At 38.1% G+C, this 20,622-nt stretch overlaps 1 protein-coding gene across 1 annotated transcript in view; it reads right to left on the reverse strand.

The window, feature by feature from the left end:
* Window positions 1–20,622, reverse strand: part of CCNY (cyclin Y) — a 232,542-nt gene that overhangs the window by 20,331 nt on the left and 191,589 nt on the right. Inside the window, exons 5-7 of the mRNA XM_028120909.2 lie at window positions 15,391–15,426; window positions 14,229–14,286; window positions 14,026–14,145 (exon numbers count right to left, since the gene is read on the reverse strand). Coding sequence (XP_027976710.1) covers window positions 14,026–14,145; window positions 14,229–14,286; window positions 15,391–15,426 — 214 coding nt within the window. The remainder of the gene's footprint in view (window positions 1–14,025; window positions 14,146–14,228; window positions 14,287–15,390; window positions 15,427–20,622) is intronic.

Here is a 20,622-nt window from a genome sequence, read left to right on the forward strand (position 1 = left end):
TCAGCCACAACAGCAGGGCATACACAACACATCCGGCAGAACCCCCTGAAGCACCAGATTCTGGTAAACAGGGGACACTGCACTGCAGGGCACTACAGGACCTCTTCTTAACTAGGCCACGACTTTCAACAGCAGGAGACATAGGTGACTTTCCAAAAACAGAGAAACAGACACAGAGAGACAAAATGAGGAGATGGAGGAATATGCCCCAAATGAAAGAACTGGAAAAAAAATCACAAGAGACCTAAATAAAATAGAGATAATATGCATGATAGAGAATTCAAAGTAATGATACACTCACTGGACTTGAGAAAAGGGTGCAGGACTTCAGTGAGACCCTCAACAAAGAGACAGAAAACATAAAAAAAGAACCAATCAGAGATGAAAAACTCAATATCTGAAATTAAAAATATACTAGATGAATAGTAGACTAGAGGAAGCAGAACTGATCAGCATCTGCAGGACAGAGTAATGGAAAGTAATGGAGCTGAATAGGAGAGAAAAAATAATAACAAATGAAAATAGATATGGGGAATTCAGGGACAACATCAAGCGTAATAACATTCGCATTATAGAGATCCCACAAGGAGATGAGAGAGGGAAAAGACGGCAGAAGATTTATTTGAAACTGAAAACTTCCTGAATTTGGGGAAGGAAACAGAAACCCAAATCCAGGAGACATAGAGAGCCCCCAGCAAAATCAACCCAAAGAGATCCACATCAAGACACCCACTAATTAAAATGGCAGAAAGTAGTGATAAAGAGAGAATGTGAAAAGCAGCAAGAGAAAAGAAGATAGTTGCATACAAGGGAAACCCTATAATCTAGTTATCAGCGGATTTTTCAGCAGAAACTTTGCAGGCCAAAAGATGGTAGCATGATATACTTAAAGAGCTGAAAGGAAACAACCTGCAGCCAAGAATACTCTACCCAGCAAGACTATCATTCAGAACAGAAGGAGAGATAAAGGTGATTAACATAACATAATAAAATAAAAAAAAAATTTAAAAAAAAAAGAAGGAGAGATAAAGAGTTTCCTAGACAGGGGTGCCTGGGTGGTTCAGTCGTTAGGCATCTGCCTTTCTTCGGCTCAGGTCATGATCCCAGGGTTCTGGGATCAAGCCCCATGTTGGGCTCCCTGCTCGGCAGGAAGCCTGCTTCTCCCTCTCCCACTCCCTCTGCTTGTGTTCTTGCTCTCGCTATCTCTCTGTCAAATAAATAAATAAAATCTTAAAAAAAAAAAAGTTTCCTAGACAGACAAAAGTTAAAGGAATTCATTTTTTTATTTTTTTATTTTATTTTATTTTATTTTTAAAGATTTTTATTTATTTATTTGACAGAGAGAGACACAACGAGAGAGGGAACACAAGCAGAGGGAATGGGAAAGGGAGAAGCAGGCTTCCCACAGAGCATGGAGCCTGATGCGGGGCTCGATCCCAGGACTCTGGGATCATGACCTGAGCCGAAGGCAGACGCTTAACGACTGAGCCACCCAGGCGCCCCAGTTAAAGGAATTCATGACCACTAAATAGCCCTACAAGAAATGTTCAAGGGGATTCACTGAGTGGAAAAGAAAGGCCATAAGCAAAAGTAAAATAAGTAGGAAGTACAAAAAGCAGTAAAATTAAGTATATCTATAAAAATCAGTCAAGGGATTCACAGAATAAAAGGAAGTAAAGTATGACACCATATACCTAAAATGTAACAGGGAGAAGAGTAAAGAATGGGTTCATTTTGGGGTTAATGTAGAATACGAAACCTTCCATTGCCCCCAGCAGCCTCTGTGTTAGATTTTAGCAAGCTAGGTATTATGGATGATTTCATGCTCTAACATTAACCCCAACAATCACGTCGGGGTCACCACTTGCCAGGAATGGCCAGCAATCCCTATACCAATGGATGAAAGACTACTCCAAACCTTGCTATGAAAGAGAGTAGAAAGCATGGGGGTCAACGCTCAGAGACAAAGACCCTTTGCCCTTCTTTGCTCCCGCTTTTATTGGTCCTTCAGGATAATCACAAATCCTTATCACTTTCTCAAGCACGTGATGTGTGACAAGGGGTCTTACTGAAACTAGAAGGATCTGTTTGCGGGAAAGATAAGATATGCTAATCTGCGTGTTCTACGAGTTCTGCTAAACATAGCCTAAAGGGACAATAAATACATCTCTTAGATCACAGGGCAGCTGTTTGGGCTAAGAAAGCTTCAGGAAGGCAACTCCCCGCGGCATTCCTACAGCAGAGTGGTCAGGCAGGCCTCGGGCCTCGGCATTCCAAAGGCCTATGCCCTTCTCTGACACCTTCCATTGCCCCCAGCAGCCTCCGTGTTGCATTTCAGCAAGCCAGGTATTATGGATGACTTCATGCTCTACATTAACCCCAACAGGTTCAAGCTTAAGTGATGATCAATTTCATACAGACTGCTATATGCAGATGTTATATACAAATCTAATGGTAACCACAAATCAAAAACCAGTAATAGACATGTAAAACAATAAAAAGAAAGGAATCCAAGGATATCACTAAAGAAAGCCACAAAAAGTGAGCAAAGAAAGCAAGAGAAGGAACAGGGAAGAACTACAAAAACAGCCATAAAACAAGTAAGAAAATGGCAATAAGTACCTAACTATCAATAATTACTTTGAATGTAAATGGCCTAAACACTCCAATCAAAAGATACAAGGTGAGAGAATGGATAAAAAAAGTAAGACCCATACATGCTGCCTATAAGAAACTCATCTCAGACCTAAAGACATATGAAAATTGAACGTAGAGGGATGGAAAAGTATTTATCACACAAATGGAAGTGAAAAGAAAGCTGGGGCAGCAGTACTCATATAGGACAAAATGGACTTTAAAACAAGGACTGTAACAACAGACAAGAAGGACACTATATAATTATAAAGGGAAAAATCCAACAAGAAAATATTAACAACTGTAAATATTTATGCACCTTACATGGGAGCATCCAAATATATAAAGCAATTAATAACAAACATAAAGGAAGTAATTAATAGTAATACAATAATAGTAGGGGACTTTAATACCCCGTTCACAGCAATTGGTAAATCATCCAACAAAAAATCAATAAGGAAATAGTGGCTTTGAATGGCACACTGGACGAGATGGATCTAACAGTTATATTTAGAACATTCCACCCTAAAACAGTAGAATACACATTCTTTATAAATGCACATGAAATATTCTCCTGAATAAGTCATACATTAGGCCACAAAACAAGTCTCAACAAATTCAAAAAGAAGTCATACATGCATCTTTTCTTAGCACATGCTATGAAACTAGAAATCAACAATAAGAAAAAAATCTGGAAACAACACAAATACGTGGAGGTTAAATAACATTCTACTAAACAATGAATAGGTCAACCAAGAAATCAAAAAGGAAATCAAAAAATAAATGAATCTGAAAACACAATGGTCCAAAATATTTAGGATGCAGCAAAAGAGGAAAGAGGGAAGTTTATAGCAATACAGGCCTACCTCAAGAAGCAAGAAAACTCTCAAATAAACAACCTAACCTTTCACCTGAAGGAGCTAGAAAAACAAGCCCAAACAAAACCCTCCAAAAATATAAAGAACCAAATAATAAAGATTAGGGCAGAAATAAACAAAACAGATACTAAAAAACAACAGAACAGATCAATGAACTCAGGAACTGGTTCTTTGAAAAGATCAACAAAATTGAAATACCTTTAGCCAGCCTCACAAAAAAAAAAAAAAGAAAAAAGAGAGAGAGACAGAGAGAGAGGACTCAAACAAATTCAGAAATGAAAGAAGAGAAATAACCAACACCACAAAAAAATAAAGGATTATAAAAGAGATGAAATATAAGCCAACAAACTGGACAATGTAGAAGAAATGGATAAATTCCTAGAAACTTATAACCTCCCAAAACTGAATCAGGAGTAGAAAATTTGAACAGACTAATTACCAGCAATAAAATTGAATCAGTAATCAAAAAACCCAAGAAACAAAAGTCCAGGACCAGATGGCTTCACAGGTAAATTCTTTTTCTCAAACTATTCCAAAAAAAAGAGAAGAAGAAGGAAAGATTCTGAGGTCAACATTACCCTGATTACCAAAACCAGATGAAGACAACACAAAAAAAAACTACAGGCCAATATCTCTGATGAACATAGAGGAATACAGAATCCTCAACAAAATATTAGCAAACTAAATCCAATGATACATTAAAAAAATCATTCATCACGATCAAGTGCAATTTGGGATGCAAGGTAGTTCAATATTTGCAAATCAATGAGATACATCACATCAATAAAAGAAATAAAAATCATATTATCATTTCAATAGACAAAGAGAAGGCACTTGACAAAGTACAACATCCATTCATGATAAAAATCCTCAACAAAGTAGGTTGTTTTTTTTTTTAAAGATTTTATTTATTTGACAGAAAGAGAGCGCAAGTGCACAAGCAGGGTGAGCAGGAGAGGGAGAAGCAGGCTCCCCACTGAGCAGGGAGCCCAATGCAGGGCTTGATCCCAGGACCCTGGGATCATGACCTGAGCTGAAGACACACGCTTAACCGACTGAGGCACTCAGGCGCCCCAATAAAGTAGGTTTAGAGGAAACACACCTCAACACAATAAAGCCTTTATATGAAAAGCCCACAACTAATATCATCCTCAGCTTTTCCCCTAAGGTCAGGAATAAGACAAGGATGTACATTCTCACTTTTATTCTACATAGTACTGGAAGTCCTAGACACAGCAATCAGACAACAAAAAGAAATAAAAGGCATCCAAATCAGTAAGGAGTAAGTAAAACTTTCACTATTTGCAGATACATAGGAATAAATCTACCCAAAAAGGTGAAAGACCTGTACTCCGAAAACTATAAAACATTGATAAAAGAAATTGAAGACGACACCAAGAAATGGAAAGACATTCCATGCTCATGGGTTGGAAGAACAAATATTGTTAAAATGCCTATACTACCAAAAGTAATTTACACATTTAATGCAATCCCTATCAAAATACTAATAGCATTTTTCACATAACTAGAACAAATAATCTTAAAATTTGTACGGAACCACAAAAGACAAATAGCCAAAGTAATCTTGACACAGAAAAGCAAAGCTGGAAGCATCCCAATTCCAGACTTCAAGTTGTATTACAAAGCTGCAGTAATCAAAACAGTATGGTACTGGCAAAAAATAGATACATAGATCAACAGAACAGAACAGAAAACACAGAATAAACCCACAATTATATGGTCAATTAATCTCCAACAAAGCAGGAAAGAATATCCAATGGAAAAAAGTCTTTTCAACAAATGGTGCTGGGAAAACTGGACAGCGAGATGTGAAAGAATGAAACGGACCACCTTCTTATACCATACACAAAAATAAATTCAAAATGGACTAAAGACCAAAATGTGAGACCTGGAACCATAAAAACCATGCAAGACAACACAGACAGACAGTATCTTCTTTGATGTCAGGTATAGCAAGTTTTTGTTTTAGATGTGCCTCCTGAGGCAAGGAAAACAAAAGCAAAAATAAACTCTTGGGACTATGTCAAAATAAAAAGCTTCTGCACAGCAAGAGAAACAATCAACGAAACTAAAAGGTAACCTACACAATGGGAGAAAATATTTGCAAATGGCATATCCAATAAAGGGTTAGTATCCAAAATATATAAAGAACTTAAAAAACTCAATACCCAAAAAACAAATATTCCAATTAAAAAATGGGCAGAAGACATGAACAGACATTTCCCCAAAGTAGACATACAGATGGCCAACAGACACATGAAAAGATGCTCATCATCACCTACCATTAGGGAAATGCAAATCAAAACCACAATGAGGCACCACCTTAAACTTGTAAGAATGGCTAAAATCAACAATACAAGACACAACAGGTGTTGGTGAGGATGTGAAGATAAAAGAACACTCATGCGCTGTTGGTGGGAATGCAAACTGGTACAGCTAATGTGGAAAACAGTATGAAGGATCCTCAAAAAGTTAAAAATGGAAATATTCTCTATGATCCTGCAATCACACTACTGGGTAGTTAGCCAAAGAACACGAAAATACTAATTCAAAGGGATACATGCACCACAATGTTTACTGTAGCATTATTTATAATAACCAAATTATGGAAGCAGCCTAAGTGTCCACTGACTGAAGAATGAATAAAGAAGATGTGGTATACATATACAAAAACACAGACACACACACAATGGAGTATTATTCAGCTATAAAAAAAGAATGAAATCTTGCCATTTGCAACAACACGGATAGAGCTTAAGAGTATAATGCTAAGTGAAATAAGTCAAAGAAAGACAAATACCATATGATTTCACTCCTATATGCTATTTAAGAAACAAAACAAACGAGCAAAGGGAAAAAAGAAAGAGAGAGACAAACCAAGAAACAAACTCTTAATTATAGAAAACAAACTGATGGTTACCAGAGGGGAGGGTGGCAGGGGGATGGGTTAAATAGGTGATGGGGATTAAGGTGTGCACTTGTGATAAGCACAGGCCTGCTGTATGGAATTGCTGAATCACTATACTGTACACCTGAAACTAATATAACACTGTAAATTAACTAATTGGAATTAAAATAAAAACTTAAAAAAACAAAAAAATAAGGAAAGTCTGAGAAACAATTACAGACAAGAGGCGGCTAAGGAAATATGACAACTAAATGTAATGTGGTATCCTGGATGGGATACTGGGAAAGAGAAGGGACAATGGGTAAAAACTAAAGAATCTGAATAAAGCATGAACTTTAGTTAATAATATCTCAGTATCGGTTCTTTAATTGTAACAAATACACAAATATAAGAGGCCAATAATAACATTATAGATGTTATATAATAATTATAGATGTTAGTAATAAACTGGGTGTGAGGTATATGGGAACTCTGTACTACCCTCACAATTTCCTATACATCTAAAATTAAAAGCTTACTCAAGAAAATATATCTATAAAAATGAAAACACAACATACCAAAATTTATGCAATGTAGCTAAAGCTTAGAGGGAAATTTATTAAATTCCTATATTAAAAAAGGATAATCTCAAATCAATAACCTAACCTTCCACCTTAAGCTATAATTTCTTTAGTTAACTCCCACTTGGGTATTTTAATTCTCTACCAAGTAAAATAATATACAATTGATTTTTCTAAACAATATCTGTAAGTAACCAGAAGAAAAAGAAGAGCAAACTAAACCTAAAAAAAGGCAGGAGGAAGGAATTAATAAAGATTAGAGTGGAAACAAATGAAACAGAGAACAGAAAAGCAGAAAATCAATAAACTGAATGTTGGTTCTTTAGAAAGATCAATAAAATTGATAAACCTTTAGCCAGACCAACCAAGAAAAAAAGAAAGAAGACTAAAATTAGTAAAAGCAGGAGGAGAAGGAGATATTACAATAGACTTTACAGAAATTTAAAAAGAAATTATAAGGGAATACTATAAACAACTATTATCCAACAAATTGGATAACTTAGATGAAATGGGCAAATTACTAAATGACACAAACCAACTGAAGAAGAAATAGATAACTGGAATAGACCTATAATAAGGAAAGAGATTGAATTTATAATATAAAAACTTCCAACAAGGAAAAATCCTGACCAAGATGGCTTCAGTGGTGAATTCTACCAAACATTTAAATAAGAATGAACACCAATCCTCAAACTCTTCAGAAAAACAGAAAGGGAAGGAATGCTTCCTAAGTCATAAGGTCATCATTATGCTGATTCCAAAACCAAAAAGATCACAAGAAAATCAAAGAACAATAGCCCCTACAAATAAAGATGCAACAATTCTCAACAAAATACTAGCAAACCAAATCCAGCAACACATAAAAATAATTATATATCACAACCATGTGGGATAATTTATCCCAGGAATGCAAGGTTGATTTTAACATATCCATAAAGTAAAGGAAAAAACCACATGATCAATCTCAATACATGTAGGAAAAGCATTTGACCGAATCCAACACTCTTTTAAGAAAAAAAAAAAACAACTCCACAAATTAGGAAGAGAAAGGAATTTCCTCAATTTGACAGATGCCATCTATGAAAAACCCACAGCTAACACATTTAAGAGAAAAAGACCTAAAGCTTTCCCTATAAGATCATGAACAAAACAAGGATGTGCACTCTCACCACTTCTATTCAACACTGTGCTAGAGGTCTAGCTAAGACAAATACGCTAGGAAAACCAATAAAAAGCATCCAGCTTAGAAAGGGAGAAGTAAAACTATGTCTATTTGCAGATGACATGATCTTGCATATATAAAATTCTAAGGAATCTAGTAAAATCCTATTAGAACTAAAATGAGTTCAGCAATGTGGAAGGATACAAGATCAATCTACAAAAATAAATTATATTCCTATACACTAGCAATAAACAATCGGAAAATGAAAATTAAGAAAACAACTCCACTTACTGTTGAATGAAACAGAATACCTAGGAATAAATTTGTGCACTGAAAACTATAAAACTGCTGAAAGAAAATGAAGAAAATCTAAAAGGAAAGACATCCCACGTTCCCGGACTAGAAGACTTACTAGTGTTAAGACTAAAACAGTCCCCAAATTGATCTACATATTTGATGCAGTTCCTGTCAAAATCCTAGCTGGTTTTGTTTCTGTTTGTTTTGCAGAAACTAGCAAGCTAATTTTAAAACTGAAACATAAGGGTCACAGAATAGTTAAAAAAATCTTGAAGAATTACATAGTTGGAAGGGTCAGAGTCATACTTTCCTTTTTTTTTTTTTTAAGAGAGAGTGCGAGAGTGGGGGGAGGGGCAGAGGGAGAGAGAGAGAGAATCTTAAGCAGGCTCCATGCCCAGCGCAGAGCCCAACCTCAAGACCTGAGCCAAAATCAAGAGTCGGATGCTTAACCGACTGAGCCACCCAGGTGTCCCAAGAGTTATACTTTCTAACTTCGGCTACAAAGCTATGGTAATCAAGACAGTGTGGTTGTGGACATAAGGAAATACAAACAGATCAATGGAATAAAATTGAAAGTCCAGAAATAAACCTGTCCATTTATGGTCAATTGATTTTTGACAAGAGTTATGAAACAATTCAATGAGGAAAGGACAGTCTCTTCAACAAATGGCACTGCAACAACTGGATATCCACGTGCAAAAGAATAAATGTGGACCCCTACCTCACAAAAACGAGTTCCAAATGGATCATATACCTAAATGTAAGACCGAAAATTATGTAACTCCTAAAAGGAAACATAAGAGTAAATCAACATCACCTTGAGTTATTCAATGGTTTCTTAGATACAACACCAAAAGCACAAGAGACAAAAGAAAAAATATATACAGATTGGGCTTTATGAAAATGAAAACCAATATTGTAAATGATACTATTAAGAAAGTGAAATGACAACACAGAGAATAGGAGAAAATACTTGTGAATCATTACCTGACAAGGGACTTTTAAGCCAGAACATATAAAGAACTCTTATAATTCAGTAATAAAAAGACAACCCAATTTAAAAATGGGCAAAGAATTTGAATAGACCCATCTCTCGAAAGAAGATATACAAATGACCAATAAACACATGAAAAGATGATCATTAGGGAAATGCAAATCAAAACTATAATGAAATAACACTTCACACCCACTAGAAAGGCTAAAATCAAAAAAGATAACAAGTGTTGACAAGGATGTAATGTGAAGAAACTGGAACCCTCCTATTAGGGAACTGCCAATGGGAATGTAAAATGATGCAACCATACTGGAAAACAGACTATTCCTCAAAAAATTAAAGAGTTACCATATGACCCAGCAATTCCATTCTTAGGTATATAGCAAGAGAAATGAAAATATATGCCTAACTCAAAAACATGTATACAAATGTTCACAGCAGCATTATTCATAATAGCTAAAAAATAGAAACTCGTATGTCCATCAACTGATGAATGAATAAACAAAATGGAACATTATTTGGCAATAAAAAAGAATGAAACACTCTACATGTTACAAAATGGATGTTTGAAAACATTACAGTAAGTGAAAAGCCAGTCACAAAAGACCACATAGTATATGAATCTGTTCTACGAAATGTCTAGAATAGGCAAATCCCTTGAGAAAGAAAATAGATTAGTGGGTTTATTTGGGCCTAGGGTGGGGACTGGGGATGGGGAGTGGCTGATAAAGGGTAAAGGGTTTCTTTATGGGATGATGAATATATTCTGAAATTAGGTTGTGGTGATGGTTGTACAAAATACAAAAAACCACTGAAGTGCTCACTTTAAATAAGGGGATTTTATGGTAAGTTGAACTATATATCTCAATAAAGCTACAAAAAATAAGGAATTAATAAAAAGGTAATACATCTTCTGTCTGGTTAGTTCCATTAGTTGTTACCCCCATTTCTTCTCAACTCCCCCTTTCTTTATGCCTGACTGCCCTCTATCAGCTCCTAACTTCCCTTCTCCCTCCCCTCACCATCACTGCGGCCCTCCAGATAGAACCAACCTTCTGGGCGACACTCAGTCAGGGGTTAAGCTGAGCAATGTCCCCAAGCTAACAACTTCGCCAACCTCCCTTCAGAAAGCTTACCTTAATACCTTAAGTAGAATAGTAGAATAGAAGTTTAAAGTTTTACAAAACTCCGGGGGTAGGGGAAGACTATAGCAAATAGCTCCTGAATGCTCCCTATGTTTCAGGCAAAGTGCAAAGCACATCAACACCACTTTCATTTACTTCAGCAGTAGGCAGTTCTTACTACACTTACTTTGACATTTAATATTTATTAGGTACCTGGCTGTGTTCTGATGTTGGTCACATTGCAGTGAACAAGAAAGACAAAAAGATTTTTTAAAAACCTCTTAATCATGGAACTTATAAACAAAATAAGATAAATGAGTAAAATCTAAAGAACGTTAATTGGTGATAAGTGCTATGAAGAAAAACAAAGCAGGAAATGATGAGAAGGGAATGTGGGAGAGGAAGGAGGTTACAATTCAAAGTATGATGGCCCCACGGACGTGCCCTATGAGCAAGGCTTGAAGGAAGGCAGGGTGGCACCACACGCCTATCTGGGAAAGAGGATTCCAGCCAGTGGTGTCAAGTGCCAAAGTCCCAAGGCAGGTAGTGGTATGTGCAGGAAGAGAGGCAGCGGAGTCGAAATGAGAGGTGGCACTAATCCTTCTATAGGTCACATAAGGGCCTTCTTCCTGTCTTCCTCAGAGGAAGATGGGGAACCACTGGAGGTTTTGAACAGAGTGAGAAAAACAATGACTCAGGACAGAGCTCTGGGCCCTCTGTCCTATCGCCTCTGGGTCATGACTGACTGTTCTGACCCAAAGGAACTGGGCCAATCACTGATGAAGCCAATCAAAACTTATCCCCTCTCCAAAATCTGAACTAAACACAAGAGGCTGAATTAGCCAGTGTTGGGCCTTAAATGAAAAAGTGATGGACAGTCAAGGTTAGGATGGTTACTCCCCTGCCACGTCCATCCGACCAGAAGCCAACTTGAAATTCAATACTGGAAACCCAAAGGGAGGAGCACCGACAAGAGGAGGCAGCCCGAGAGAGAGGGACGGACAGAGGAACCTGCTGTAGGGTGAGGACAGGGATATATGGGACTCCTGAACCTTCCAATAAATCTCCTGCCTTGGCCTCTTTGTGTGGGTTTCCCATCCTTATAATCAAAATCCCTGGCTTAGACAGGGAGCTATATTTTGTTACCTAAGTAGCACACGTGGGACTGAAAGGGCTGTCTGTTCCTGGCTCTAAGTTTAACCCAGCTCTAATAACTGCTGAGGGAAAGGATGGGCTACAGAGGGGCAGCTGACGCCATGGCCTTCCACCCAACCCCGGCTTCCCCCAGCTGTTGCTGGGAATATTACACAATGCCCCTAAGGTGAAAACTCATCAGAAATCGGGCAAGGTGCGATTTCAGTTACTTCACCCTCTTTTTAATTTCCTGTGTTAGTACCAGTGGCAGAGCTTTTTGAATATTCTGCTAGGCTAAAAAAACACATTTAGTGATATTAAGTTATTGTTACTCTTTTAGAACTAAGTTAATTAAGCCGTGAAATATTTGCTTTGAGTTAACTAGGTTCTGGGTATTTGAAGGTCCTGGAAGCTCTCTTACCACAGGCAGGCTGCAGTTTTGTTTCTTGTGGACAACAGGGCCAAGGCTAACTGCTGTCCTTCCCCCACCACCCAGCCTCCTCCTGGGCAGCATTCCAAGATGCCAAGAGAATGCCCAGGAGAAAGGTAGAGATTAATGCTTCTCTGTCAACTCTCGACTGAACCTGTTCTGAACGGCTGCTTCTAATTCCAAGGGACACAGGGAAGGGAAGAATTACCACACAAGGGTTCCGCTCAGAGGACGCACCTATGTGCCTTCTGCCCACAGGCATGCAGGCTGACTCTCAGCCACCACCAGAGAACTGGTCTGCGGTGCTGTACCCACTACGTGGGACCCCAAAGCTGCTCATCTTTAGGTTGTAACTACCAAGACCCCAATACAAGCTAATCTCCTGCTAAGCCACCAGTTTATCTAACAAGACAAGTGAAAATTTCAGTAGTTACAATTACTGGCAAAAATGCACCACTCCTACAGCACTCCAAAGACATGAATCAACCAATCCTCCCTGTCACCCTTGGAAATGGAATGCACTTTAGATGTTCTCTCAACATTTTGGCCGAAGCTGGGAAAGCGGCAGGGATTAAAATCTCAGCCCTCTGTCTTCCACAGGACACTAATCTCTTCATGCTAATAAATCTAAACAATCAGGTCACAGTCAGGTCATAATTTCCTTAGGAATTAAAGGTAAAAAAAAAAAAAAAATCACCACCATGTTCCATCTGCAGCAGCTTCAAAATAAATCTTTCTTCATGGCATGAAAGTTTAGTACTAATCTCATCCATGGTTTCATCTGGTTTTCTTACCCTTCTTTTCTCTTTATCACCATTTCCCTTGACAACAATTTCAACCCTGTTTCCCTGCTGCATGTTTTTGTAAGAACTTGAAATCCTTTGGGGGAACAAACCTAAGCAATAAATATATTTCTCAAATGGGACCAAAGAACCTAGAATCATTCCAAATCACCCAATGATTACTTGATTACTTGCTGAATGTCTGTTTTACCCATTAGGTGGCAAGTTCAGTGAGAGAAAGAGTGAACACACAATTCGATGAACCAATGAATGAACAAACAGGTTTACTGTTGAATTGGCTGAAGGGCACAAAGCTCTTAGTGTGGCAAAGATACAAAGGGTCCTTGGGTGGCCTGTAAATTTTCTAGTAGACAATAATCTCTTCTCAGAAGCAACAGTGAATGGCTTTCTGCTCTCCCTCCGGGAGGGCTCACTCATAGGCAGAGCTAACTTCTTATCTGAGTTGCACACAACGTAAAAGGTCAGTGAGAATGTGTTCCACTGTCAATCTATTTCCCAAATGAGATTTGACCTAAATAGCCCCTAAAATTTTAAGAATCTAAGATTATAGATTTTTATCTCTGAGTCTTAAAGTGCAGATTACGTCATGTTGTCTCTGAATATCTTATAAACACATTATTGTCACAAAAATCACAAAAGAGAAGGCAATAATATATAGTACTTCTTCCTATACAGACAGGTAGGTATTCACATAGGATGTATGTATTCATCACATCCTATCAATGTCATTAAAACCTTTGCAAGGAATCAACAATAGGAAACCTGGACGTTACTAGGGAGCCAGTGGCCTTGGTTCTTCTTATTCCCCTTTTAGCCCAAGGTTTTACTTATGTGCATTAATGTTTCAACATTTATTGGTTTTGAATGTGATTTTACAACTGACTTTTTAGATGGGGACTGTGGAACAGACTTCACACCCTCTCTTTTGGGAGATCCATTCTCTACTCTCCCAGGAAAAAAAAAAAAAAGACAACCTTGAAAGCAAAGATGTAGTTCCTTTAAGGTACCTGGTGAGACTCCCTGCTTGCACCCCACCCCAATGAACTAGAGAATGGTTGCGGTCATTGTGAAGGCACTCACCAGGGTGACAATGGCACATTCGGCCGTCAGCTGAGCAGCACTGAACAGTGTCCGAACAAACCGGTAAATCTGCTTCTGCTCTGGGTTGTGTTTATCATAATCTGGTGGCACTTCGGATTTCTGAGGAAGGAAATATTTTCAGATGACTGGCCACCCAATAAAAACAAAAGAGAAATAATTAATTACCAGAAGGAGGAGATTACCGAAAGAGGGTGAAGGTTTTCATCAAAAATATCTAAGAGCATCCTTCCATCTGGGTCCCTGGTGGGGAAAATAAGAGAAAACGGAGTTTACTTTCTGCAAGAATGTCATTCAAAATAAAATAAAAATATATTTTGATTTAACATATTTCAAGAAACTGGAGTCAATGTTAAACGTTGGAGATGCTATTGGTTATCCACAAATAATTTTTCTTATGTACAATATTTAATCATTTTTATTTAAACTATGAAATAAAGGTTATAAACCACATTTAGCTGAATTAACCTAAGCAAAAAAAATCTAGATTTTCATTTTCTTAAAATGAACCAAATTTAAGCAAGTGACAAACTTCTTTAAACATCTTGCTTCTCAGCAAAGGCTAATGGATATGCTTAAACCATCGCCACATGGTAGCTGAAAGGAAAGAAGTGCAAGGGTAAAACTGAACATTCAGTGTGCCCTAGAAATTTATTTGAAATTTTCACAATATGCAACTTAAACACCTGTTTCACAATTTTATATTGAAAAGCAAGAGGTGATGTGTAGAAAAGGTTAACTCAGTAACCCATAAATCTATAAAAGAATGGCTGGTTGTTAGAAGGCCAGTAAATGTCATTTAAAGTGGTGACTTGCACCGTAAGCACAATGCCTCAAGCTGGGCACTGGACACCAACAGCGCCTCACCAGCAACAGCTCTACTCTCATCTGTTTTACGTCATCTGACTTCTATCAGAGAAGGTTTCTACCACATTGAAACAGTGTATGTCTAAATTTATACCAAAGTTTCTTCTAATTTAAAACTATAAACATTTTTTCTCATGTTGAAGTTGCACATAGTAAATGTTTAAAGTAATATTTTATTTAAAAAGAAGTAGAATGTTTAAGCAAATTATACAGAAAATCAAGAGTGAAAAGGAAGCTGGGCATTGTCAAGAAGATTTGTTCTGTTCTGTTGGCTTCAAACACAAACACCCATTTGGTTTCCTTTGATTCAGCAGTTACCTGGGAAGTTTTGGTAAATTATATTAACTCTAGAAATTCCAGGAAAACATGAGTAAAGAATACAAAGGCTGAAGCAACTAGGACGTAAGAGGAAAAAAATAGGAAAAACATAATAGGAGATAATGTGTAATGTTTTTAGCACAAAATTAATCATCTACATACCTGTTTTTGATGTGGTAATATATTGCGAGAGCTACACTGTAAAATAAAATGCAGGGTTCAATATTTCGTAAGCATATTCAAAATGCTATATGTTATCTTTCTGACCATAAATATTTAAACTGAAGTAAAAGTCAAACGATCTACCTGAACAGTCCCATTTAATTCAGAATACTGATCAAGAAATCACACTCTTTAAAGGAAATCAATCTTGTGCTCATTCCCAGCAATTATTAAATCTTTTCCAGGAACACCAAAACTTCAAGAGGTATTTAGAAACAAATTCTCTTTCTACTTGAAATTTTAAGCTTTCCTAACTTGTAAAATATAGGCACTATGTAAAAACAGGTACTGCAAATCAAACACCATCGGAAATTTCCAACTTAGTACCTCCTAGTTTAGAAAAACTGTGGTTTATTTATAACTACCAAAAAAATGTGAGTATCACCCACAGGGGTTTGCTGTTTTTTGTTTTCTCTTAAATCAATAACCTTTTGGCAATCCACCTAACTTACTCATTCACTTGCTGAAATAGTACTGTAACTCTTATTTGTAACACTACCTTAAAATTTTATTTTACATTTTAAAAAATGCGAATTTAATGAAAACACTCCCCTCCCCTGAATAATTTTTTCAAAGTAACGTTTCTCTAGTTTAAAAAAATGCATTATATTCATATTGTAGAACTTTTGGAAAATATAGAAAGCATATATGTAAAAAAGTAAACCCTCTGCCCAAAGATGACTACTATTAGCTTGAGATATATAGATATCTATTCCTATCTATAAATTGTATGTGTAAACAGGTTTGCCTACTACTTTTGTCATTAATATTTTTCTTACCATTAAAATATGCTTTAAAAGATGATTTTAAATGGCTGGTTACATTCCACTGTATAGCTGCTGAATAATTAACTACTCCCCCTACTACTCAACACTTGTTTCTAGTATTTTGCAATTATAATTAACACCGTATTGATATCTTCATAGACAAATACTTGTGCAATCTGGGACTATATCATTTCCCTAAGAAAACACTCTGTAGTTGAAATTACCCAATCTGAAGTCATTAATAATCGTAAGGCTCCCCACACACACTGCCAGCTATTTTTGCAGAAAAAGTGTGCCAGTGTACTTCCCCACCAGTGTCTGCTGCAACCTCATCCTTGCTGACACTTACCTTGAATACTCTGAAAAATGGTTCTCCAACCGGAGAGGTAAAGAAGTGTACCTGTTTTCAGTGTGAGTTCAATGTGAGTGCTTTCAATGATCACCTATCAAGTTAGCAGGGTTATTCATGTTAACTGGCCAATATATTTTTTTTAATTTCCTCTTCTGTAAGCTGTCTAAATGAATCATTTCACTATTTTTGTTTTACTTTTAAAATTTATTGAGGAGAACAAAATTTATTTTTTAAGCTTCTAAGAATATCACTAACTGGCTGCATCATATTATGCTCTGGGTACTCAGAGCACAGAAACTGCCATCCAGGGCGTCAAGACGCAGGTGGAGGGAGCGCTCAGTCCTAAACATTTCAGCTTACTCAGCGTTGGATTCCAAATAGCTCAGAGGCTCACCTATGACTTCCTATGACAACAGACAAGAAATCACTCGTCTTCCAAGTCTCTCTCTCTCTCTCTCTCTCTCTGGACCTATTCATTCATACGATTTCAGCTAAGTGTTAAAAGTCCTCGTGAGCAAATGGCAATATATTCTCTTTCTCCTAATATCTTCAAGTGTCCAAGCTGACAAAGGAATTGTAACTGGGGTAAAAGGGCTTCAGAATTAAAAATAAAAATAATACAATTTTCAAGCATACATTAACAGCCCTGTGATGAAAAACATCAGATGTTATCAACTCTATTTCATAAATGAGAAAAATTCATGTTCAGACACTGGATGCCAGGATTTCTGACTGGTGGTTTTGGGCCCTTTCGTGCTACCACGTTGCCTCTGGGGAAAAGGAAGAAATTACCATTTAATTTGTTTAATAGTCATGCTGTGATGACTTTTTTCTAATCTAATGTCGGAGTTATATTGATGTTTCGTATGATGGGGTTTGCTGTAGTGACTAGGTTCATCACTTCGAGGGAGCATGACACAGGAAAAGGATTTCTGGATGGGGAGTCAGAACCACTTGGGTTTAAAACCTGGCTCCTTCATTTATTAGAGTGCATTTACCTCCCAGAGCCTACATCTCCTCACCTATAAAATTAGGACAATTCAACCTGTATTACACAGCTATTAGCATAACCACACGAAATATACAAAAGCATCATTTCAAACAAAGGTCATGATTATTATGCTTATTCCCCTAGCAATAATTTCATCTGAAGGGGTGTTTTTGCTTCTGCAAATCGAGTGCAATCTTCAGGGCCCCAAGGCCACATCATCCTGGCCTTAGACTCAGGAAAAATAGAGCAACAAGGTAGGACAATTTCCCCTCAAGGTTACAACCCGAAGACTAAGAAAATAAGCTCAGAATTCACATACAGCACAGCTCCATGGCCAGTTTAGTTGGTCATATTGAAAGAAGTGATTCTGGGGGCACAGAGCAGTCAGTTGAAAATCAGTCCCATACTTTGGGCTTTGGAGGCCTGGTCAGTTCTGCTACATCCTCAGAAAATGGTGAGGTCTCACCAAAGATGGGCTGGGGTCAAACCAGAAGTACATTTGGACCAAAGGATTTGCTCAATGCTTTTGCCACATAGCTGGGAATAAAGAAATGCTATTTTCTTGACCAAGAAAACAAAACAGATTTGTGATTGCTGGCCTTGTACTTGTCCTCTTACCTAGTAAAGCATATGACAATCCTAAAATCTCTGAAGACCAAGAGGTGGTGGGTTCTGGCAGCACAGTGCAGCTGAGCCAGGGGGGTGCAGGCAGGTGGGCAAGCAGCTCTCTCCAACCCTCAGAAGCCAAGGACCCTGGGTGATTTGGCCAGCGGCATGCATGGGGCTCCCTACCTGCCCTCCACCCTTTTCTCTAATCGTCATTCCTATGCCTGTTACAGGATTTTTAAGGGGGAGATGGAGGTCAGCTGCAGAGGCATGGGGGTTGGTTAGCAAATGCTAAATTCATACCACAGCCTTTGGCATTTAGGGGAAAGATGGGAAAATCAAGTTCTCAGAAATTATGCCTATGAAAAGAATGAGCACAGAATACTGAAACTTGCTACACTTAAAACTTTTCATTCACTGTTAAAACAGCACTTGACCCTCCATGCATTCCTCAACTAGAATTCGTAAATACGTTTGTTCCTTTTGGCAGCCCACAATTTATAGAAGGGTTTTCTTTCAAAAATTAAGTTAGAAATCGATGTCTAGAACTCAAAGGATTTTCGCAAAGAAACAAGGTCATACTTGCAAGTTCAGCCCACAGATACTCACCATGTCCACAAGGAAGCTCAAGAGTTATTAATGGTTTTGGTATTTTTAATGTCCCAGGGGAGGGGACCAAGAAAAGGGTATGGATGTAGGGAAAGCAGAAGAAGCAAAAAAGGAAAATAGGAGTTTCCTTGTGATGGGTATAGGGTAAGTTTTAGGCACAATTTCAGAATAGGAGGGCATTCGGATTTAGCTTCTTCCTATCCTGCTTTTTGACATTACTCCTCCTTCTGAGTAACCCTTTCCCCTTACACCGTCAAAGACCCTGGCTGAAGTTCAGCCAGACCTGCTAACACCTTGAAATGTTCTTTACTCTTATCTCCTTGATTATAACCCAGTCAAGTGCAAGATGCAGGCACTTACAGGGAAGGATTCTGATGGTACTACTTCAATTAGGGTCCACCCTGCTTCCAGGTCCAAAATACACATTTTGAAAAAGATGGCACTTTTTAAAATAAATGAACTACTGACTAAAGAAATTTCAGGTGATGCAAAGAAAATGTCTTCTGGATCAGGGAAGTCACAGTATCTATACTGAATGTTTTGTTTCAACAGTCTACTCTTTAACTGGGCCAGCTTTTAGCTCTTTTTCCTCCACGTATCAACCTATAATTTCAAAGTTTCAAGTGAACTTTGGTGAGGGAGAGGAGAGCAACTGTCCACTTACATCAGGAGTTCTCAAACTTGGCTGCCTACTAGAATCTCCTAGGGAGGGTGTTAAAAATCCAGATACCAGATCTGTAGGGCAAGACATCAAACGTCACTGTGCTTTCCAGCTCCCAGAGGACTCCAGGGTGTAGCCAGGGCTTGGAACCACTGGTTTGCACAGCAGCACATTTATAACTTAGGGGACACTGAACTATCAAAGTGTTAGCCAGTTTTCCCACCAGGCTCCTAAGTGTCTACATCACAACCGGTGGCAATTTTAAGTTGTCCAAGGGGAAAGTGTTAAAACAACTGAGTGGGATCCATTTGTAAATCCCAAGAGCTCCTGCTGGCCGTGAAAGTGAAGGTGCCTCTGCTCTACCTGGCCTCCCTTCCCGTCCAAGAGGGTCCCGGGATTAAAGGGAAGTTAGCAGCTTTCATTCCAGGCTCTCTGGAACTTGTGCAGATGTCAGCCACCACACAGTACACAGATCTTCAGCACCTTCCGCTGCTCTCCACAATTACTAATGATTTACTCTAGAAACTACTTCCAAGAGCTACTGTACTTCCTATTTCCTGGCAGTAAACTATGGCCCCAAGGCTAGGACATGCATACCTTTTCCCAGCTGCAAACGTGGACCGTTTGGGTTTATGCCCACTTGTCATTTATCAAGCCCTTAAATGCCAAGATAATAAGGGAAGAAGCTGCATTTCTATTTCAATCTCAGAAAACATGCAGCCCTTGAGGATACAAAGCAGCCTCCCTCCAAGTGGCCCCATTCCCCTCCCCACCCCCCACCCCACCCACGGGGAGAGGCTGCTTTCCACAGAAGACTGACACAGTCCCTGCTGCCTGACTGAGGCTGGGATTTACTGTCACATATGGTCACACTCAGAATCAACATGGCCCACTGAAATGAAAGAATACTTGTTCAGAAATTTAAACACTTACATCAGACACTAACTTGGCCTGTTAACTGTGTAATTTCTTAAACACATATAGAAATAAAATAACCCAGGTTTTTTGCAGTTGAAACGATGACTACAGACCCCAGCACATCAGGTTTTCTGTGATCTCTGTTGAAGGCCATTATTATCATAATGCTAATGGGAACATTATAAGAAAAAAGTGGTCCTTTCCTCTTACCTCCCATTTTAAAATAAGGAAACTGAAGCCCAAAAGGGAAAGGAGTTTATCCAAAGAC

The sequence above is a fragment of the Eumetopias jubatus genome, unplaced genomic scaffold (genome assembly GCF_037043125.1).
Source record: "Eumetopias jubatus isolate StellerSeaLion01/CBP00866 unplaced genomic scaffold, mEumJub1_p1.0 scaffold_8, whole genome shotgun sequence".
In the NCBI taxonomy this organism is placed as follows: domain Eukaryota; kingdom Metazoa; phylum Chordata; class Mammalia; order Carnivora; family Otariidae; genus Eumetopias; species Eumetopias jubatus.